Source organism: Melanaphis sacchari, unplaced genomic scaffold (genome assembly GCF_002803265.2).
Source record: "Melanaphis sacchari strain LSU unplaced genomic scaffold, SCAv2.0 Contig8_pilon_pilon, whole genome shotgun sequence".
NCBI lineage: Eukaryota > Metazoa > Arthropoda > Insecta > Hemiptera > Aphididae > Melanaphis > Melanaphis sacchari.
In genome coordinates, this window is record NW_020271635.1 from 1383428 (window position 1) to 1407167 (window position 23740).

Genomic DNA, 23740 nt, shown 5'->3' on the forward strand with positions numbered 1-23740 from the left:
CGCACAGTCATACTCACAACGACGGCTCATCAACACCACCATTGCGGTGTAGACCGGACGGTACCAACCTATCTACCTACATGGTACCAGCTTTGTATACCGCCACTCCGATAAAGCCTATTTCGCATATCTATAAATATTAAACGCGAGGATCTGAGCAGTAAAATAAACCGGTACCACGCGATTCGACGACAATATCAAAGTAATAATATTTCAAATTTTCAAACGAGCCGAAGTCGTACTGCACGTACATCTCCTACGCCGTAGCATCGAAACGCAAAATCCGCTGGTGGCATACGAACGCGTCGTTATTATAATACCTAATAATTATATAATTAAAAAAAACTTCACTCAGCTATGCATAGATTCCAAGACGTGGCCCGTCCAGCGGCGACGGTGGCCAAATATTTTGTCGGCACACCAAGTAAGTTTTATGACTTGACGTCACTATTATGTACGAGTTGGCGATAGGTACGCTTTATAATTACTGAATAAAATCGTTTTCACGTTAGTTCGTGTGTTTGAAAATTTATTTTACACATTTTGCTAGGTCATAGACTTACAGTATAAAGGTAGATAACTATAATTGATGCTTGTATCATATAGTTATCTATTAAATAGTGGTTGTAATAAATGTATGACTTAGTTGTTTTTATTGTTATATACATGTTTCCGAAGAAAAAAATTTCAACGATTAAGTTATTTGTAAATCATTTTTATAAAAACAAATTTAAATAATATCCGTAGTGAATAATTGAAAAAAAATGTTACAATAATATAATTATTTTGTATTTTCTATACTTAGTATTACTTTATAATGTTACCCATGTAAATAACTTACTACCGAAAATATTATTATGGTCCAAAACAGTTTACCAATTTATTATTTTTTGATCAAGTTTATATTTGTTTAGCTAGTTAGATGATATGGGTAGACACAACTACCTATTGGCAGAAATATTATAGAAATATAACTATATCTACTACTGAGTACTGGTTAAGCCATATATACATACATTGTTTCTATACATTAATTACAATCGTTTGAAGCGATATGATTGTATTATTTTTTCTAAGTAAAAATTAATTTATTGGTAGGTAATAGGTATATCAGTATCGACTTCAGTTAGAATATTAGTAAAGATTAATGTAGGCAAACAAAGGTCAAAAAAATATTTACATAAGCAGATGGCCGAGTTCCGGGGTTTGATGTCTAACTCAGTTATTATAATGTATTCCTGTATAATATAATACATATGCATACCAAGTTGAGGCTAATATTGCTTTTTCTTTAAACACCTGATTGTTTAACTAATAATTTGTAATTATCTATGAGGATATATGATTTTTTCAAAATACTTGTTTCACATAAGTATCAGATAATTTACCAATATCAAACAATATAATATAGGTTTAATCGGTGCATGTTATATTGAGAAGTGTATTGTTTGTTGACTAATCATTAGCTTGTAAAAAAATATGATGTAGGTACTTACTTTAATTTTCAATACTAATTACTATTAATCACGCTAATCACTACAAAAATTCAGATCTAGTTTATCCATAATAATTAGTTAAAACCAATTCCTATTATATTTTTTATCAAAATAACCAATTTTAATTAATTATACACTCGTTTTAATAAAATATATACTTATAATATAAACATATTATAGTCATTATACTATAAACTATTAATTCCCTTAATTTTATATTAAATATAGTAGCTTTGCATCAAAAATGTCTATAACATGTCTTAAATGATAAAAAAATAAAAAACCCATTTAATATGTATAAATTTAAACTGTTAATGTAAAGTCTGCATATTTTAGCTTATTATTTATAACTTATAAGTATACCTAGCACCCGGGAAATGAGCAATAAGCATACAAAACAATTATAATTTACCTCAATAGTTCCGAAAAAAATCAGTTTTTTTTTTAAATATTTATTTATGTTATAAGTTATAAAATAAACATATTTTAAAATTAATTTCTAGATATTGTAATTTGTAAGACACAATGTACAAATTGTATAAATCTTTCTGAAACCATGTCAAGTGTTTTTAGCTTATAAAATTGAAATATTGTTTATTTTATGCTGTTAACAATTTTAACTACGTTAAAACTAGAGATTTAAATATTAATTGATATGTATATATTCTATTATTGTATTAGAAACGTATTACATACAGAATATTTTTGCAACCTTAATCAAATTATAATACTTTAGTATACTTTTTAGTTTTTGTAACAAATTTTCTTTGATTTGTACTAAGTTTTCATCGAATTGATGCATTATCAAATATTATATATACTCATAGTTAAAAACAAAATTATTTGTTTCAAATAATAATTAATTGTAGACAAATTTTTAATTAGGTATTAAATAAAAAGAGCATAGCGTCTAATAATTTTATTTTATTTAAAATAATACATTATATTTCGATGTTTTAGTGAGAATGGTATCTTCATTATGTCCCGGAGAATATGCTGCACCGTCGGTTGAAACGTCGATACCCGGACCAAAGTCAAAAAAACTTCTCGCTGAGCTTTCACAATTTCAGGTGAGACAATAATTGGATCTATAATCATTTGTTTAACATATTATATTATTTGTCATTTGATATCTACTCATATTATATAATGCAGAGATCATGTTTTTTGATTCACATTAATTTTACGACAGGAAGAGTGTTGTTTAATTCAATAAATAAAGTGTACTAATTAAACACCCAACAATGAGGGTCTATAAAATATGTAGGAGATATTATTTAAAATTATACTAGTTATATTTGTTAGTCTGAACTTTCATAGTTTTTTATTTTTCAAATACAAAAATATAAATTATACTTTTGTAGATTTTACAGACATATCAAAATAATATTGGTTTAATACTTTAATTATTGACAAATATGATAGATCGTTTCATAAATTATGCAGATTTCTCAAAAGTGAATTTACATCTTGTTTCTATAGATATAAATATCTATAGATACAAATAATATATTACTTTCAGAAATAATACAATTATAATATGTGAATAATAAAATCATACTTCACGATATATAGTTTTACAAAATGTGATTAACTACTGTTTAGATTGTTTAGAAGTTAATTATTGCTTCTGTAACTAAAATCTTATTATGTGTTATCAGCAATCTAGTTCGATTTCACTATTCGCCGACTACAACAAATCTCTGGGTAACTACTTGGTTGACGTCGATGGTAATGTCTTATTGGACGTATACATGCAAATATCGTCAATGCCACTGGGTTACAACCATCCGGACATGTTGAAAATGTTGGATAGCGACGAGAACAAAGTATGAACGTAACCTAATTTTATTCCAAATTTGAATCACTCAAGAGAAATAAAATAACCAAAATATTGTATTTCATCGCATTTATTCAACAGTTCTATACAAAATTTAAGTTACAAAAAAAAAAGTTTAAAAAGGAGAATATGAGTGTCGAGTTTACCTCGTTATTGAGAAATACCAAATAATTCATTATGTGTCTTAAATTTAAATTAAATGATAAATATTACAAACGAAAAATTATTTTGATAAAATACGGGTTGACAGTCAATATTACTAAGTATAGTTTATCATTATATTTGATGGCGGCGCCGCGGAAGCAATGCGAAAGCAGATCCCGCGGCATCGTCGGTTAAAACAGGAAAAAAAAAGTTTATCATTATATTTATATTGCTACTAAATAATTAATTAAATTATTTATAATAATACATTAGGTATTCTAACTATATAAGTATCTCCCAATAGATTTACTTTAAATAGTAGTGTAAACCATTAAAATCATAATATCAATAAATATAAAATAGTTGATAACTTTGTATACCAAATAACGATGTTAATTTATTTCTCATATTATATTAACATGTTTTTATGTTGTTATTTTAATACTTTTTGTCGTAATAGAGAACTGTTGTCAATCGTCCTGCGTTAGGTGTTTTCCCTGCTGCTGATTGGCCAATGAAATTACGAAGCACGTTGATGAGTGTAAGTTTTTTTTTTAAATACCTTAGGTATACTCTGTTCAAATTAAGAAATATAGTCTGCAGCAACCAGTTTTCATTAGGCGGGTATCAGCCAACACCCGTTTTCCTTTTCACTTAGTCATCATTTATATGTCTGCCGGGTTGTTTAACTACGCCCCAGCACATTAATCGGTTACCGAATTTGTTTCTTTACTTGAGTGAAATATAGTAGTATGCTATGAAATAGCTATAGCAGGATACACCTAATATAATATTAATACAAGAATGATAAGAAAAAAAAATTAATTTTATTCATTTTTGACATTGCTTTGAAGAGCAAGCCCAGCAATATTTACAAAATGTATTGTACACTATATAAAATAATATAACTTTAAGCATTTATAAAAAAAAAAAAAAAAACATAAGATAAACTGCAAATTAAAATTAAACATTAGATGTTATGAATGATATCATACTGAATGATATCATATTATATTTGATAATAATCAAAAATAATTATAAATTCAATAGAAAAGATTTAAATAATTAAGTTAAAATAAGTTTAAAATATTTGTACATAATAAAGATAAGCTATCAAAATAAAAGTCATAACTCATAATTAATATCAAGGAAGATAATAGGTGTGTAATCAAGTCTATAATTTTAGCGATAATATTTTGTAAGGATAGTAGATTGATTTCAGATGAATATTTAGAAAGAATAATGAAACTTATTTTTGAGAGTATTTCCAGACAAAACTATATTATTATTCAATAGTATATGAATACATAAGTCATTAAATAATCATTGTTTAACTTGACTTTAATGTCATAGGAGATGCAAATGTCAACCATAAATGAATTTTCTTTTATACTATAAATCTTAAAAATTTATTTTGAATATTTTATGAATTCAATGCTATTTGTTTTGATCAAAATTTCATGTAAGAGTAGCATGATTTTATTGATTTCTAAAATAATTGATAATAAATATGGTTTATGATCATAATTTGACTAGTGTTCGTATTATGTTTTATTATATATATAAAGGTTGCGCCTAAAGGCATGGACTCTCTAACAACAATGATGTGTGGGTCTTGTTCCAACGAAAACGCATACAAAAATATGTTCATGAAGTACCAGCGGGACAAGAGAGGAGGTACTTCGAACTTCACAGAACTGGAAAAGGAGTCATGTATGATTAACATGCCCCCTGGCTCGCCACAGTTGTCCATACTGTCATTCAAAGGTTCGTTCCACGGCCGTACATTAGGTGTTTTATCCACCACACATTCCAAGTATGTGCACAAGTTAGACGTGCCATCGTTCGATTGGCCGATGGCTAGATTCCCAGAGTACAAGTATCCGTTGCATGAGAATCTCAGAGAAAATGAACAAGAAGACGAACGTTGCTTGGCTGAAGTGAGTGAAATTTAACGCATAAATATTTTAATGAATACATCCTATCTATAAAAAATAATTCATTAAGTTTTTTTCTTTAATAATATAGTTATAAAAAATCTAATTTTTGAAATGTTTAAATAAACTCACTTAAAGACTAAATTTTTGATATTTTAATTTTTTTATTCTACTTAAGAAGTATCCTGTAAAGTTACAAATTTCTATTTTTTAACGAAAACTCCCCTTTCTATAATATAAATTATTTAGCAGATAGTTTTCCTAAACATTTTAGCTTATCAAATTCAAAATACGAATAACGAGTGGTTTTTATGTAATTTAACTTTGTGTAGGTAGTAATAAGAAATAAGAATAATAGAATCATGGGAACTATTTTGCCTTGGAAATGTTAGTAATTTTATCTTATTATATCGATATTTCTGATTGATAAAAATATTACAAGTATAAGAAACCCAACATACGGTATTATATATGTTTCATATTTTTGTAAAATCATTTTTGAGGACTTATCGATAGTATAAACATTTTAATAATTGAGTTACTATTCGTTCAAATGTGTAAATACTGTAGTTGTTAAAACAAAAAAAGTTCGTTATTACAATTAATTTATTTTTGTAAACTAAGTATAAGTAAATTTTAAGATTCGGTCTGTTCGACTTTGTTCCTACAGGTGGAGGAACTGATAGAGAAATGGGATAAAAAAGGCAACCCCGTGGCCGGAATCGTAGTGGAGCCCATCCAGTCAGAAGGTGGAGACAACCATGCATCGCCGTATTTCTTCCAAAAGCTTCAAAAGATTGCCAAAAAGGTCAGTTAATTTTAGAACAGCCATCGAAAGATCTGAATAAAAAAAAAAAAAAAAAAAAAAAAAAAACACCTATAGGTTCATTGTAATCGGCATTAATTTTGTTGCTATATGTATGTAATCTATAGTATAACGCGGGCTATCTAATCGACGAGGTGCAGACTGGCGGTGGCCCCACCGGTAAGATGTGGTGTCACGAACATTTCGACCTAGAAACTTCTCCGGATATTGTTACTTTTAGCAAGAAAATGCAGACCGGTGGATACTATTTGAAGAACGAATTCTTGTAATAATATACAATCAAAATCACTATCGCTGAATGAGTTACCCAATCTATTTTTGTTAAATACATATCTACTTTCCGCAGACCCGACTTACCGTACCGTGTGTTCAATACTTGGATGGGAGATCCGACCAAAATCATATTGTTAGATGCTATATTGAAGGTGATTAAGAGGGATAATCTATTATCAGTGGTCGAAAAGTCTGGTGATATACTAATGTCTGGAATCAGAGACTTGGAAGCCGAATATCCGGCTCTAATAAACTCTACCAGAGGTCGCGGTACATTCATAACGTTCGACGCTGCTGATGCCAAACTCCGAGACGACATCGTTAATAGACTTTTAACCAAAGGTAAATATTGTAATAATATTTTAGATAAATTAATAGTGTACCTATATTTTGTGTTTATCTTATGATGCATTTAATGCGTATTTTATTTTTCGTATTACGAGTATTATCTTACAAAATTCAAAAATTACAACATTATAAATTAAATCCATTTTCTATGACTTTTTACTATGATTTATATGTAATATTGTTATGTTATTTTCATACCTCTCGTATTGAGTAATATATACTAATACCTATAACGTCTTTGGTATACTTCAAGTTAATGGGTGACGTTTAAAATTCAATTTAGCCGACTTTGTCAACTTATTGTGAAGTAGATAGGATATAGGTACGTTTATCGTTTAATGTCTGTTCCTTTTGAGATTTAATCAATTTGCATAGTATTTATACTATTATACCCTATCACAATTTATTCTTTAATTATCGAACATCAACCGACAGGACTGTGTTCAAACACGCGGTGAGGCAACGTAAAAATAAATATTATGTTGCCTCAACTACGAGCATAATTTCTTTTTGGGAGCAGTAGGGAACGAATGATGCCAACGCCCGGATAAATATTCAGACATTTTTGTTGTACTAGATGATAATGAATGGCGAGCTGTTTGTACAAATAATAATTAGAGTTAGATATTCTTGTTTATGAAATATTTATACTGAATATATTATTGACATTAAAACATTGTTAAAAATAAATGATCTATCAGAGAAAAAAATTATAAAAAAATGTACATTTACACAGTTTTTTTAAATTAAATATTTTATTATACTTTTACTAAGTACAAAATATGAGTTATTCTGTTTTTTTAACTACTTATTTTAACGAAAAATGATCCATAAAACTTAAAAATGAGGTTATATTTATACATTCTTTTAAAAAGAAAAAAGTCATGGAATATATCGAAACAAATCTAGATGTCGGTAAAATAGTATTCCAGAGCCGATTTTTTTTATTGTCCGCAAATGTCTTGGATCGTACTTATATGATAGAGACTTACTTTATAAAATATATCTATATTATTATATTTTTTCCATGTTACTATATTTCGTATAGTATTTTATAATGTTAATTACTTAGTGGATATCTATATAGTATATAGTATTCGACAGTATATACTTGTTTAATATATTGCTTAAATTATCTAAAGCCATTGTAAAAATATCTTACGATAGGAAACACTTAATAGTAAGAACATAAACAAAATACTCCATTATATAATAATTTATAATACAATTATACTTTTAAATATCTCTAGGTACTTGATAACATTTTAATCATTTAATCTTTATATTGAATTATAAATATATACAACATTTAGTATTGTTCAAAGACTAAAATCGTTTATTATTATTTTATATATAAACTATTTAAATGTAATTTTAAAATAATGGGTAATATTTACATGTTAAAATAGAATATTATTAAGTATTTATTATTTTCGAATCATTATTTATTTTTCTTTTTTAATTTTTATGCATTATCCATAATTTTTTCATCATTTATTGTTAATATTATTAGCAGATATTTAAATAAGTGTTAATTGCCACCTAATAATTGGACAATAACATAGATAATCAAGTTTTATATCCGCTCATCAATCGTTATTTTATATTCTGCGATCAGTATAATTACTAACTCAAGTCAATTATTTTTATTTTATTGAATTTTAATTGGGTTGATAGTTAATTATTATTTTTTATTACATTAGAGAATAAAATTCATCAGTAGACAATGTAAATCTAACATTAACATTTATTGACCATGTTTAGTATATTTTTAATATAAGTATAATTATAATTACTTAATAAAAATAATAAGACTTTATTAAATAATGTACCTATATCAGTATATATTTGTCGGAAATGTAAACATTTATTTGTTGAAGATTTTCTTTGAATAAAAATAATCATTTTAGAAAATCTGCTTATCAGCTGATATTAAATAAAAATAATGTATGTTAAACCATAGTGTGTACACAATTGTGCAACATGTAAAATGTAAACGTTGGTATAATCGGTGCTTTCTTATGCAATCATTAAATAATTTTTTTGACTTTAAGGTTCGTCTTTATAAACATATATGAATTAAAAAAAAATAATATTATTAAATTCTGTAACTATTCGAGTATAATCTACAGTTTTTATTATGTTTTTTTCATTTTTAAATCAGGAGTCCAATCTGGAGGATGTGGAGTTGTAGGTATCAGAATGCGGCCGGCGTTAATCTTTCAGCCACATCATGCTCACATGTTCATCGACAGACTTCGCCAGGTGTTGGCTGAAACTAAATAGATTCCACATTGTATTATACAACTATTATATCTGTTTAGAAAGAGTGAGCATCTATTTATAATTTTGTGATATTATTGAAAAATATGTCTTCCAATGTAAACAATGTTAACACAAAGGTTTTTAAACGCAAACGAGTCTTCCAAAACATTTTACACAATTATTACAAATATTGAATCGTATGTATAATTTATTATAAAGTAGATATTATTTTGCATTATTACAGTTAAATATAATAATATTAATTATGATGTGCTAAGATAACATTACCGTTTTTAAATGTCTAAAAGTTATATTTATTTTAATTTATTTTGAGATAGAACGCATGTTTTGTGTTCCATTCTCGTGATTTCGAGCATTTAGTTTTTTATGATTAAATAAAATATATCACAATATGAACAACTATAATAACTGTGTATTGTTTTTTTTGTGTTAATGATATTATTTATTTTTTTTATTTATTAAAATTAAAATGTATCAACATATTACATGTTATAACAAGTTAGTTATTAATAACAATTTAGAATTATAAATATAATATAATATATTTTGTCGTGTTTGTGTTATGGGGTAGGAACGATGGGGAGTGTGATTTTGTTTATTAAATATTAGGGATGTTAAAGCAGTAAGAAGGGGGTTAAGTATAGATTTTAATTCATCGAGGTATTTGGTGATGATGTGTAGAGATTGATCGAGTGGTAGTTTGTTAGCTGTGGTTTCGGCATATGACGGTTTTTCATTTGAGCTTGAACTGGGGGCTTCATAGCTTCTTCGAGATGGAGGTGGTATAGAAAATTTTGGAATAGGATGATTTTCTATATTTATTTTTTTAGCTTGAGGTTTGGTGTAGCTTAATATTTTTTTTTAATTATTGACATCCTTTGTAATTTATAGTGTAATTATCACCGCAGTTTACACATTATATTATTTATTAAAAAAAAAAGTGAACAATAATGGGTACCGTTCTTCTGTACAGCAGATGCTGAATAAAACACTATACCTAATAAATATAATGTTAAATTTGAATTCGTTTGTATATCATTGTAAACGAAAAACGATCCTGAACGGAGACAATCTGTCGGCTTATACCACTAAGTATGTATCATGATGTGTTTATTGATATTGCTATTAAGTTATTTATTTCACTATTGCTGCAGTTATTACGTTAAGTTGATTTAATTTTTTCCAAAAACATTGCTATTATTATATTATTAAAATTTAATTATTATAATATTACATATTAAGACAAGTATAGCATTTAGTATATTAGTGTTATTTTATCACCTCTATTAACGCAAAATAATTTAATTCTAATCAAGCATACACAATAGAAATGTTATTAATTTTTTTTTTTTATCTTATAATTGTTTTTAGAAACTCAACTCCTAGCCCCCCTCCCACACGTGTCTCCTCAGTGGGGCCCATTACTCATATGTATATGAATTTAAATAAAATAAACATTACCTTTTGAATTAATATTGTCTTACTGTAGAACAGTGTGAATAAGTTCACGATAGTATATTGATATGTTAATAGGTAATATTTTATAAGTAGTCTACATATTTCGAATATCTGATTGCATATAGTAAAAGAGAGAAGTGAGAACTATTCTTAATAATATATATTTAAGAAATTAAAATAATATTGTGATAAAAAAATTTTAAAAAAGCTTTATGATCTTAAATTTTTTTTATCATTCTTGACTTTTAATGATTAACGATATATACTTTTTTTAAAGTTTTGTATAGACTCCGTAAAATCACGGGTCTGCTGATCTATTCAAACATTATTAGAAATGATTAATTTCATAAGAATAAAAAAAAAACAATTTAAAAAAATAAATAATTTTTTGAATGTTATAAAATAATACGAATTTTTTTGATTTTTTTTTTTTATGGATGTAGTTTTGTTTGCAACACACCTTTTCGTGTATCTAACGTTTCAAAATTCATAACTATTCTTCACAATAATAGTGCATTTTAATAAATTTTTTTCAAAAATACAGTTTTTTGAAGTCTTTAGGCTGTAATAGTGTAATTTAAGTTTATTGAAATATTATTTATTTTAAAAGATAGAACAACGTTCCTTAGAATGTCTTTTCAACTTTCTCTATTGGCTTTTAAATATTTATACTACGAATTTTCTAAATGTCAAAAATAAAAAATTCATTTTGTAAACTCTAAGTTTAGATGACTATGTCAGGAAAACTTAAAAAAAAAAAGAATTTGCTGTTATAACTTATAATAAGTATGATTTTTGTTCTTCCAGAAAATGAAAAATTAAGTAAAATAATCTATAGTAAAAATATTAAAATTCAATGTCAATACAACAACTTAATTTCGATATACTTACTAATCATTATTATGAGAATTATATTGTTAATTTAATATAAATTATTATGAACTGTAAATATTTATATTTTCTCATAAATGTTTACAATATTATGATGCAATTCTGGGAGTTAAGATAAGGTACTTCTAAATTGGCATTTTTATCCAATAACAAGCTCAGTAGAAATTTCTAAAGTAGGTAATTTTGATAAAAATAGAGAAGAGAAACTATAAATTTATTTTCGTGTAAAACTATCATCATTGAAAAGGCTTTAAATATTACATGCAATATATCGAAGAAAAGTATTATTACAGAGAAATTTAAGAATTCTTTATATTAAGTTTTTAACTAACGGGCAACAAGTAACAACATTTGCAAAGTTATCAAAGGATTATCAACTACGTACAATTTTAAAAGGTTAAATTTCTTACAAAACAAAATATAAATAATATAAAGCCATAATTGATAGTATAAGTGTAATACTTTTTATTTTTTATGTACCTAGGTGCAGTTTATTTTTTATTTCAAATAATAAAATTAATGCTTTTTAGATTACTCAAATGAAATTCTAAATTTCTAACAGTTTTATAATAATTTCACATTTTTTTTTTTTATTGTTTTCCCTGAACTAGGATAAAAAAATCGTTGACGCAACGTTTAACTAAAAAAAAAATTAATATAAAAATAGACACATTTATATATCTATTTATACACAATCCTTCATATAATTTAATTTTTACCTATAATCATTACTATTTATAGATATTAATTATAAAAATAAAAAATATAAATTGTGCCTTCAATAAATTTACGATTTTAATTTCTATGGTATAAACTGTAAAGCCACTATTGTAAGACTTCCTACCATGTAATTATAGATTACTGCTTTTTTTTTTTACCCATAACTTATTGCTGATATACGAGTAGATCTTAATATTTTCAAAAAAAATTTGATGATGAAACTGGTGAGTAAGCAAAATTGAAAATAGTAAATACCCAAACAAATACAATTTTATATTACCATAGTACCATATTCTCAAAAATCGTTTAAAATGCAGTAGCTTATTAAGTGTTAGCCAACCAATGACCATTGAGCAGTCCAATGTTTTCCCAGATATCCATGCAATATTGTTGATGTGGTCATACTATATTGTCGTTCTCTTATCAATACAAGTATACGCCTAACATTTAAAACCGTATATTTAACGGACAACGGCCGTTTCACCTACTATCTACTTTGATCTTAAATTCCATTATTTATTATTTTTAATTTTACGTTCTTGCATTTTTCATTTATTGTCCAAAAATAAATCCATTTCGACCGACTGTTATAAATATCGGACAATACTATAATTTGTCATAAGCATAACAGACTATGGTCAATATTCTTCGGTCAAACGGCTGAAAAACCCATTTTTATTATATTATTTTGTTTTCCTTAATTTACACATCATTTGTGATTGACCTCTAAAGAATAATCTTTTTTTTTTGTATTTGAATCCTTTAATTGTTATGTATAATATTTTGTTATCAAAGTGAATAAAATAACATTATACTTATATCCAGCTTCTATAGCTATCCACAGGTAAGTAAATGAAAACAATTTTTTTATGATCTCAGCAACCAAACAATAATTCTAAGCTATTGCACAATTTAATTACGTTTTTCTTTTGTTTGTTATATTTCTTGTGATCAAAGTACTTAGTTAATAGTTTTTTTTTTTTTACTCCACAGCAAAAGGTTTCATTTTACCATTTACATATATTAATATACCTATCTATTGCTACATTCCACTTAGAATGTCTCAATTCACTTTTGTCAATGATCTTAAAAGTGCCGTGAGAATGGATGAACCAATCACCAGTGGTCCAGCTCCACGTTGGATGAAGAAAAGCTTAGAAACTTCAAGGTATGTGTATGCTAATGTATTGCATTTATGTACATTTTAAGAAATGTGTGCATTATGTTAATGTTTTGATCATGGTTTATTCTGATAGTTCTGCAAATACATCAAGAAAAACTAATGATTTCATGCCTGTCAAGAAGACCCCATCAAAAACGCCCAATAAATCGAAATCACCAGGTTAGTAAAATTTTCTTGTTTATACTTGCGTCTATGGCACTATAATTATCAATATGAGTTTTTTATACAAACTATTATCAAATACTATAATTTGTTTTATAGTATTTATTAATAAACATCTATATTAACAATTGCTATTAAAATCTAGCTATCAAAAATAATTCACAAAGTTATTAAAATTATTCATCAAAAATGAGTAAAATTCATATTAATAGATTTTTTTAAAAGAAATAAATTAAAACCTTGAAAATTAAATGTTAATTCTCCTGAACTATTGATTAATGTTAATTTTAAAAATACATCTACTTCCATACAAAGTAAAGAATAATAATTTATTTCTTATATTGAATTTAAGTATTTTTATAATTTAAATGTAATAGATTGGTAAAATACATAATTTTAAATGTGTGCTCTGAATCTTGGTGCCCATACTAACAAAATTATATGTTATCATTTATTTCAATAAAATAAATATACCTAATGCAATTTAAATAAATAAAAAAAATATAAATATGTTTGCACATTGTTACCTATACTAAATGAGAAAAACAGGTAAATACAGTTGGATACATTAATAAATATTAATTTTTAAATATTTTCTCTTATCATGTGAACTCATGTCAAAAATTCTATTTCTCAAATTTACTTATTGTATTATATTAAATATAGATTGTAAATAAACATTTTAAAATAAAAAATAAAAATATTCTACAATAAATTTACATGCATTTAAATTTTAAACTATTTTAATAGCTTCAAGATCAGCATCAAATACACCAGCTAAACCTAAAACACCGGGTGGTGACAGGTTCATTCCTTCCAGAATGTCTACAAATTTTGACATAAGTCATTTTAAAGTAAATTACAAATTCTTATTAAATATTTTAATGTATTTAAGATTTTTATTTTAACAAATTACTTGATCTTATTTTCATAGATGAACCAAGAAAATGAAAACCTTGACTTAAGTCCAACTCAATCAGACTATAGAAAAGCTATGTCTGAGAATCTCCATGGTTGTGATATTAATAATGTTCGTGTTCTATCCTATCAGAACAAAGCACCGGCGCCTCCAGATGTATAGTAATAAATTAGCTTGGTATAAGAATAAATATATAATTAATAATTATTTTAGGGTTATCAAAATGCTTTAAAAGTAGTTTATAGCCAATCCAAGACTCCCATGAATATACGTGGAGCTACTCGTTATATACCACATGCACCAGACCGTATTTTGGATGCTCCTGAAATCGTTGATGACTATTGTATGATATTCTATTAACTACATATATGTAACTATAATTAACGGTTTTCTTTTTTTACAGATCTAAATTTAATTGACTGGAGCTTTTCCAACATATTGGCTGTTGCTTTAGGTACTAGTGTATATCTTTGGAATGCTGACACTGGTGACATTGACCAATTGTTAGATTTAGAAGGTGCAGATTACGTCACTTCTTTGAGCTGGGTACCTAATGGAAACCTATTAGGTGTTGGAACTGCTTTAGGACCTGTACAAGTATGTAAAAACATTTTTTCTATTGGACATTATATAACAGTGAACTAATTACATTATTTACTGATTTAGTTATGGGATGCATCACAGACAAAACGGCTGCGTATAATGAACAGTCACAGTTCAAGAGTAGGTGCTATGTCATGGAACAGTCATATACTAACTACAGGTTGTAGAAATGGACAACTTGTTCACAACGATGTTAGACTGAGAGAACACATTGCTGGTACAATTCAATCTCACACTCAAGAAGTATGTACCAATCCTTGTTAAATATATTTTGATGTTACAAAATATTAAACCTAACCTAATTTGATTTTGTATAGGTTTGTGGTCTTAAATGGTCAACTGACGGTCGTTATCTAGCCAGTGGAGGTAATGATAACTTGTTGAATGTGTACAGTGGCTTACCTGGCCAAGCAACTTACCAATCTGAACCAATATATAGTTTTAGGTAATATTAGGATATTTAGAAATGTCAATGTGTACTAAAGTATAATTTTCCATGTTTTTACTTTAGCCAACATCAAGCTGCCGTTAAAGCATTGGACTGGTGTCCATGGCAAACCAATGTACTAGCTAGTGGCGGAGGTACAGCCGACCGAACTATTAGGTTTTGGAATTGCAACAACGGTCAGTGTATTAATTCGGTCAATGCCAACTCTCAGGTTTGCGCTATTTTGTGGTCAAAAACGTACAGAGAATTGGTATCGGCACATGGTTTTGCAAACAATCAACTCACAATTTGGAAATACCCTTCGCTGACAAAGGTGAGTATTAATAACAAAACATGTGTGCATTAAGTATCATCAGTTGAATAATATTTTTATTTTTTATTTTATCCATAAGGTTGCTGAGCTTACTGGACACACAAATCGTATTCTGAATCTGGCCATGTCACCAGATGGTTCAACAGTACTTTCAGCTGGTGCAGATGAGACCCTGCGAATGTGGAAGTGTTTTTTACCAGATCCAAACAAGAAGAAAGAACATGAGAAACGTTCTTCTAGGCCCACTATACTAGGTCCAGGTCTAAGATAAATATTTTGTTTCACTTTTTATCAATTAAACTTATGTATAATATTTGTGTCAACTTTTTACTTACACAATTTAATCTTTTAATTTTATTTATAAAAGGCTTAGTCATACTTTTACTTGCATAATGTACATATTTTAACAGATTTTGTGTAATTATTTTCTCCATTTTATTTTATATTTTTATATTATTTTCCATCTATGTATTTTCTTGAACAAGTAATTTTATGTTATTTTTAGACCAAATGTTTTTAGAATTAGTGCATAAATTGACTACAAAAAAATAATATACTAATGCATTAAATATAATGACTTGATTTGTTTATATACTAATAAGATATCTTTGGCTACTTTATCTTTAAATGTGAAACTATATTATATAATAACAGCATAGTTATATCAAGCTCATCAATTTAGTAGTAACACAAAGGAATAACAGAAAAAGAAATGCAAATTGAGTTACAAACAAAATACATTTAATAATAAAAACTGCCAATTTTATTTATTTCAAGTCTGTGGACCTGACTATTCGGGTAATAAAAAATCCTAACTGGTGACTATTATTAATATTGCACATACATTTTTATTAACTACTAAGACTTGAATGTCAATTATTTTTACCTCGTGTGTAGAGGTTATTGGGTCTGAGACTGATCACTCATACATAGTGGAGGTACTACCTACACGACACTTGAACCCTTTGTCGTGTTAACATGCTGTAGGTTGGATTTTTTACCTTGCTGTATGGATCAAAATTTAGAATTTTCTTAATCATTTATGAACATTTGAATTGCATGTGTACTATTAATAATCACCGGATCTTTCCATAGTCCCATACACCATAAACGGCGGTTTAAAACTATTCAACCGTAATTTACATATACAGGGTAATGAAAAAAAAAAACACCCTCTATTAAGGACATTCCAATAAATTATTAAAGATATAAAGTAATACTTTATATATATATTGTATTCTAAGGACTCATTAGACTCAATAGTCGATACCACGATTTAAGAGATATACTTGAATAATCTAAATTATAATGTATATCTTAAATTGAATCCGATGCTTATAAATTATAATACTCCATATTAAGTAGTTGTCACTTACAGACTTCGATACCTACATAAGTACATATCTATATCACTTGGTACACAAGTACACGACTATAGAACTATTAGAAGTGTAAAGTGTTTGTCGTCAATCGTCATTTGTCAGTACTCTGTAGTCTGTGTCTGTAGTCTGTACTCCGTAGTCACTAGTCAGTTCTAAGAAAATTGAATAAACATGAGAATAAAAGTTAAAAATATAAAAAATTTATTTGTGGTGTTACCAACATAAAAATAACTAACTTGCTGCATTTCCAACGTTTTAACCACAATAGAGCATCCATGTGAGAACACCAGCAACTAAAAACCACGGATTTCGGGCGTCGCGTTATCAATTTATTATCGAGCAGCTGTTAATGATCGGCGGCAGTAGAAAGAGTGAACTTTTTTCTTCGTATCTCTTTGCGAAGGTCGTGTCTCGTGTGTCTGTATTTCGATACTATTTTAGACTTGCCGTGACTAGCGAATAGCGATAGACTAACGTCACACACTTAACGTGTTTCTCGAAAGGCCAAAACCAAAATCATCTCCACAATGTCGCGAGTAATATTAGCGCAATTGAAGAAATCCAACTGTAAGTACTAACGGTCGTATGAATATTGACTGACTGGACGATGTAGTCTATAGAATTTCGAAAATATGTTCACCAAACTTCTACGACGAACGTTGATCGTAACTTTTATTTTGTTATTGATATGATTTTATAGCGGTTTTGAGGACGGCTGTACGGTCCAAGGCCGATGGTCACCACGCTACTTACAAACCTCTGACGATGGATGACATGCCAGTCCCAAAGGTACCTTGGCAAGAATACCACAGCAAAACCAATGCTAAATACAATCTAGTACTAGTAGGCGGAATTGTTTCACTTGCAGTGTCCATCTACGTAGTAAGTATTGCTATTGATATCATATTTTTATAATATATACAATACGATACCAGTATATAGTGTAAAGTAGATACTATGTTCAATCATTTATATGTTAATTGGTGTTAACATCCAATTGTGTCATTCCTATAAATATATGTGTATAAGATTTTATCACCATAAGCTGTGTTCAATAAAAATCTAAAAAATCGTAATCCTTGTGTTTAAACTTATTCTGCATTTGCACAATAATTGAATTAAAATATCTATGTGTACATTTCATTTTATTTTTCTTAATTAAATCAATATCTGAGTATAATTAATAATAGGCATAAGTTAAAAATTATATTGGCATAATTTAAAATTATTGCAAACTTTTTATATTTTTAAAAAAAATCATCTCTTTATATTATGTACAAAAAAATAATAATATAATTTTAGATGTACTCATATCAAATTTATTGTTAGTACTTAATTAAAAATAAGTTAAAACAAATTTTTTATTAGTTTTAGTCATTTTCGTTAAAAAAAGCATATAATTAAGTTATTTGGTTAATATTGACATTTTAACTTTAATTTAGCCAATGAAAGCACATAGTATTACAATTATGTGTTGTAAGTTAAGTAGTTGCTTATGTTAACTTATGTCATAAATTTTGAATCAATAGGACGTTTGAATTTTAGTCATTGCTTGTTATTTAATGTTGGAAATTATGGTAGTCATCACAAATAACCACATTTTTTAAATAGTTTTTAATTAACATTTTTTTTTTAAATTTTAGTTACAAGATAACTGTTTCTTCAATGCTTTTGTACCACCATACCCATTCGAAGAAACTGAAGAGAAGTAAATATGAGTATATATTTTTAAAAAAAGTGTATTTTTTGTTTCCATGTAGTAATTAATAATATTATATAAAATATAATTGTATTTAATTATGAATTTGATTATCCACAATAAAATGATTTAATTAGGTAATATGTTATGTTTTATTTATTTTTCAGTATTATTTTAATACCTAACTATTTTTTTTTTTTTTTTTTTGATCAGCCATAGCTTACTTGAAAAAATTATTCCTATTCATTTCCAATTAGTTATTTATGTCATAACACTCATAACTATCTTTATCATAAAATAGATGTAAATAAAGTAGTTAATAGACTTTGAAATTAAATAAATAATTTGATTTAAGATTTAATTTAATCTACTTAAATTTTTATTTAGTAATCACATTAAAGAAGAAAAAATTGTAATAATTCTTAAGAAATATAGATCAATCTATTTTTCAATGTGTTCACTTGAATTTGTGTTATTATAGATGAATAGTATAACATGAGCATACATTTCATTACTTTTTAAAATAAATTTTATTTCAACAAAAGAAACTTGGTAAGTGTAAATGTAATACATATAGGTAATATTATATTTAGCCATAAAAATAATTAAATTATTAATAAGTCAACTCATGAGTAAAATTTGGGAAGGTTGTTGTTTCCCTGTGTATAAGGGGTAATTATATTTTTTTTCCTTTCCCTGTCTAAAATTCTAATTCATTATGTATTTAAACATATTAATTTTGGTTTAAATTATGCTAGAATATTATTTTTCTGTATAAGTTGAGACAGTTGGATGTATTATTAATTAGTCATTAAAATATGTATCAAAGGTGTGCCGTTAATATCAGTTAGCTTAATTAAATTAATGTTCCAACTATATCGAGTTACAACTATTAATATAATTACCAAATAATTTATTTGACTTGAGAAGTTTTAATTTAATATAAAAAAAATATGAAATTAACTTGATTCAAAACTGTTTGATTAGTTTGTAATTAATATCATTCAGGTTAAATATTAATACATTACTCATTAGTGATAATACAACTTAAAAATGTCTTAAATAACCTATAATGTTGTATTAATTCATACTACTTTTAGTCATTTATAAGTTTGTATCTACTAAATTATTGAATCAAAAATTATATATTTGTTTACTTTTGCTTAGAATTATTGCCTACATAATCACTTAATTGTGATAGAAATAGTAAGTAATTTTTCATTGTAATTAGTTATAGATTTATGCAAACAAGTTTTTAATTTAGCGTCTACTTAGTATTTATTATTTTCAAATTAACTGAAATACCTAAATAGTTATAATGAATATTTAATTTAATTAAGCTATAGGTATTAAGTTATGTTTAAAAGTTAGGTACTTCTTTATTAATTAATGCCCATCTATGTACAATAACATTTTGAATTGTTCACATATACACATTATTATTCAGATAGAATTAACTAGTAACTATCAAGATTAACTTGATATTTTTCCACTAATTTTACAATTCTAAATATTTCAAGGATCACTTTGTACATTAATAGATTTATTATTGGTAAATTATTTGAAGGGTAGAAAAACCTGCTTTTCTCAATAAACTTCAGTTGTGATAGGTAAAATTTTTCATATTTTACTCCTCACCTACTCCTCTATTACACATACAGAAAAAAATCTATAATTTATGGTATCAACTTAGTAGTATAATAAGTAGGTAATAATTAATAACAAATAAATAAATGCATACCTTGTATTTTATTTGAAAAAAACATTTTTGTAAACACTTTTTATAGGTAATATAATATGTAAAATGTAAATATTGTTACTCAATAATTGAATAATAATATGGGATATTAGAATAGTAATACATATTGTATTTAAATATGATAAATTATATTGTCATACGTCTTAAATGTAGTTAAATTATTGTATATAAGTCATGCTTAAACTTAAAGTACAAAATAGTTATAGGTATCATCTAATATACCTAGTACTAATATAAATTTTTATAACAGAACAAAAAATTAACAGGTTTAATTATATAAAATAAAACTTATTGCGTCTTTTTATGTATATAATTAATAATGATAATAGTAAAATATTTTTGTATAACATTTTTTTATAATCTTATGAAAATGTATTAAATATTAATTGTTATAGTAAATAGGCTCTTAAAACTATGAATAAAATGCATGGGCTTATGTAATGTGTACCTATACCCAAGTAGCAAGTATGATTAAAAAATGTTATGACAATAAGTAAGTAACATACTTAATTTATTACTGGAAGATAGATGATTATTAGGTATACTTTATAGTTTATAGAATTAAAATAACTTCATACGATAAATCTTATAAAAAATAATACAAATAATGATGTATGTTTTTTTCAATAACAAAATACATAACATTGGTATGAAAACAAATAGGTAACAATTACTATTTTAGATTAAACATAGGTACCTACTTACCTAAAACAGTAAATAGCAAAGCAGGTAGTTAATTATGTAATTTAATAAACAAAATCTTTTACAAAAAAAATAAATTTAAAAATTATACAAAATTGTAAACATTAACCATACATAATATTATAAATTTCATAGATATTAAAACTTAATTTCTTTGATCGTCTAATGATTGTATGAAAAAAAAAAATTATAACAATATGTTGATGTTTTATAAAAATAAATTTCTGTTTTATAAATGTTATTTATCAACGCTTAAATTCAAATGTTGCAAGTTTAACAGTTTTCATATACTTTCTTGTTGATTGTTGAAAATATCAATGATTTGACATTGAAACAAAATTAAATTTGAAAAAAAAAATGTTTATACCTACATTATTGCTATCAGACACCAAACATAAATACTTTAAATGGTTAAAATTAACAATTATAAATTAATTAACAATCTAAAAAATAATACTTATACTTAGGCATTGATTAATTATAAATTAATAGTAGGTTTACATAAATATTTTAATAATCACTACAAAGTACCTATAATCAATTCTAAATTCTAATAACTCAAGGCACCTAATAACTAATTAATATTGCTAGACCCACTATTATAGTTAATTTATTATTATGTTATAAGAATAACAAATTTTTATGATTTTAATTAATTAGGCTGGTAGTTAATAAATTAAGGACATTAAGATGAAATGTATAATATAATATTATGATATATAATAATTAATTATTTCTTTGATTAAGTTATTTAAATTAGAGCTAAATATTTAGTAATCTATTTGGTTTAAAATGTTCTACTTTTCCATAAATTTTTTCATATTTAATTATAAAATTAACTTCAATAAGTATAGATATAACTTCAATCTTCTGTAAATAATTTATACTAAATTAATATTTAAATAAAGAATACTAATTTATGTTTAAAACTACAATGGTCAAAAATAATAGTTTTATACCTACCTATTTTATTTAAATAACTAAAAAAACAAAACAAATAACAATAATACAAAATTATTTTTTAAATTATTATAGATATTTTTTATTCAAATATTTAACAATTAAAATATAATTTTAATTTTGTATATAGATTTATATGCGTTGTTCAAATGCATATTACTCTATTACAACCACTTGAGTTTAATTTAAAACGAAAATAAAAAAAATTCTTAGATATCATAAAATTATTAGATAGATTTTCATTTTAATAATCAATTTTCATTATTATAAATAACCAATAGGTAGTTAATTATTGTCATTTCAGAATACTGATTTGGTATTTAGTATAAAAACAATATGTATTAATTTAGTTCAAAAACAATTATTTTAGGTATAATCACTAAGTATAGCCGTAATCCGTATAGGTAATACGTTCATAAATAATGTTAATATTTTTATTAATTTTTATGTTGGGTAACATCATATACACTTAATCCTACATAAAACATGAATATATTTTTAAATAGCACTTATAATATATTATGTTACGTGTGTAATATAAAATCTATTGTCTTTTATATTAGGTAGGTAGGTACTGTTTAGTTTTAGGTATACTTATAAAATACCTGTTATACATAAGTTATAAATTACAACTCACATAACATATTAAGATAATATTATTAATTATTATTATGATTATTATTTATTGGATTTATTATTGTTGGTTAACGGTTGTATAGACGTATTGTTGTGATGATTATGATAAAATGTTTGTGTCTTAAACTTTGGCCGGCGATTTTGACGTGGTTACCATCAGTAGTATTTGGAGGTAACGTGTTAAACATCCTGAAATTATTGAATTAAAAAAACCCCAGATGTGTTAAGTTCATTTCAATTTTTAAATCCAAAACACTTGGTAGGTATTAACTATTAAGTGGTGAATACTGAATACACTATGCACACACACTTATGGCAAAGTGTATTGTGTTGGTGTTAGTGTAATTCTGTGATAGCCGATAGGTATAAACTTATGAGATGAATGTATTAATTTTTTTTAATAATTTTAGGGCTTTAGGCCTTGGGTTAGAATTTATATGCTCTAAAAAATCTTTGAAATATGACATTAAAAATAAACTATAGAAAATTAAAATAATATGCATTTATGATAAGAATATGTAGACAGCGGACGTATAAAATAGGTACGATCGCAATAGTCGATAAAAAAAATACATAAAAATAAAAATAAAATCAAGAAAATTTTCATCGACAAAATATATAACTTTGAACGAATAATATAAAACAAAAAATAAATTGATGTATTATTAAATTTTTAAATTAAATAATATATGACCTAAAAAATTTCGAAATGATAAAATATGCAGTAGGTATATGCAAATCAAAATAATGTGTTT

The 23740-nt window shown here is 25.7% G+C and overlaps 4 protein-coding genes across 4 annotated transcripts in view; 3 read left to right on the forward strand and 1 right to left on the reverse strand.

Annotated features, from left to right (window-relative positions):
• Positions 1-357: 357 nt before the first annotated feature.
• LOC112602719 (4-aminobutyrate aminotransferase, mitochondrial) lies at positions 358-9479 on the forward strand. The gene is made up of 9 exons (XM_025350953.1): positions 358-424; positions 2457-2566; positions 3158-3325; positions 3941-4021; positions 5049-5420; positions 6088-6225; positions 6351-6508; positions 6590-6858; positions 9029-9479. The coding sequence occupies exons 1-9, from the start codon at positions 358-360 to the stop codon at positions 9148-9150; spliced, it is 1485 nt and encodes a 494-aa protein (XP_025206738.1). The 3' UTR covers positions 9151-9479.
• Positions 9480-12686: 3207 nt separating this feature from the next.
• On the forward strand, positions 12687-16376 carry LOC112602553 (cell division cycle protein 20 homolog). The gene is made up of 11 exons (XM_025350683.1): positions 12687-13063; positions 13213-13387; positions 13476-13561; positions 14315-14418; positions 14499-14639; positions 14697-14826; positions 14887-15080; positions 15150-15329; positions 15404-15531; positions 15598-15847; positions 15927-16376. The coding sequence occupies exons 2-11, from the start codon at positions 13278-13280 to the stop codon at positions 16116-16118; spliced, it is 1515 nt and encodes a 504-aa protein (XP_025206468.1). The 5' UTR covers positions 12687-13063; positions 13213-13277; the 3' UTR covers positions 16119-16376.
• A 1259-nt stretch (positions 16377-17635) lies between these two features.
• On the forward strand, positions 17636-19001 carry LOC112602672. The gene is made up of 3 exons (XM_025350873.1): positions 17636-17796; positions 17930-18111; positions 18873-19001. Exons 1-3 carry the CDS (start codon positions 17757-17759, stop codon positions 18939-18941), a joined length of 291 nt encoding a protein of 96 aa, XP_025206658.1. The 5' UTR covers positions 17636-17756; the 3' UTR covers positions 18942-19001.
• A 3978-nt stretch (positions 19002-22979) lies between these two features.
• LOC112602491 (Y+L amino acid transporter 2) overlaps positions 22980-23740 on the reverse strand; it is a 41734-nt gene continuing 40973 nt past the window's right edge. The window contains exon 13 of the mRNA XM_025350583.1: positions 22980-23174. Coding sequence (XP_025206368.1) covers positions 23107-23174 — 68 coding nt within the window. The 3' untranslated portion in view covers positions 22980-23106. The remainder of the gene's footprint in view (positions 23175-23740) is intronic.

What these genes read in the sequence shown, in the direction of transcription:
- LOC112602719 (XM_025350953.1), top strand. Translation starts at nt 358, where the DNA reads ATGCATAGATTCCAAGACGTGGCCCGTCCAGCGGCGACGGTGGCCAAA. An exon ending in ATATTTTGTCGGCACACCAA is followed by an intron (nt 425 to 2,456) that starts GTAAGTTTTATG and finishes TCGATGTTTTAG; the next exon opens with TGAGAATGGTATCTTCATTA. An exon ending in ACGAACGTTGCTTGGCTGAA is followed by an intron (nt 5,421 to 6,087) that starts GTGAGTGAAATT and finishes TTGTTCCTACAG; the next exon opens with GTGGAGGAACTGATAGAGAA.
- LOC112602553 (XM_025350683.1), top strand. Translation starts at nt 13,278, where the DNA reads ATGTCTCAATTCACTTTTGTCAATGATCTTAAAAGTGCCGTGAGAATG. An exon ending in TTGACATAAGTCATTTTAAA is followed by an intron (nt 14,419 to 14,498) that starts GTAAATTACAAA and finishes TTATTTTCATAG; the next exon opens with ATGAACCAAGAAAATGAAAA. An exon ending in AAGCACCGGCGCCTCCAGAT is followed by an intron (nt 14,640 to 14,696) that starts GTATAGTAATAA and finishes TAATTATTTTAG; the next exon opens with GGTTATCAAAATGCTTTAAA.
- LOC112602672 (XM_025350873.1), top strand. Translation starts at nt 17,757, where the DNA reads ATGTCGCGAGTAATATTAGCGCAATTGAAGAAATCCAACT. An exon ending in GCAATTGAAGAAATCCAACT is followed by an intron (nt 17,797 to 17,929) that starts GTAAGTACTAAC and finishes ATGATTTTATAG; the next exon opens with CGGTTTTGAGGACGGCTGTA. An exon ending in TTGCAGTGTCCATCTACGTA is followed by an intron (nt 18,112 to 18,872) that starts GTAAGTATTGCT and finishes TTTAAATTTTAG; the next exon opens with TTACAAGATAACTGTTTCTT.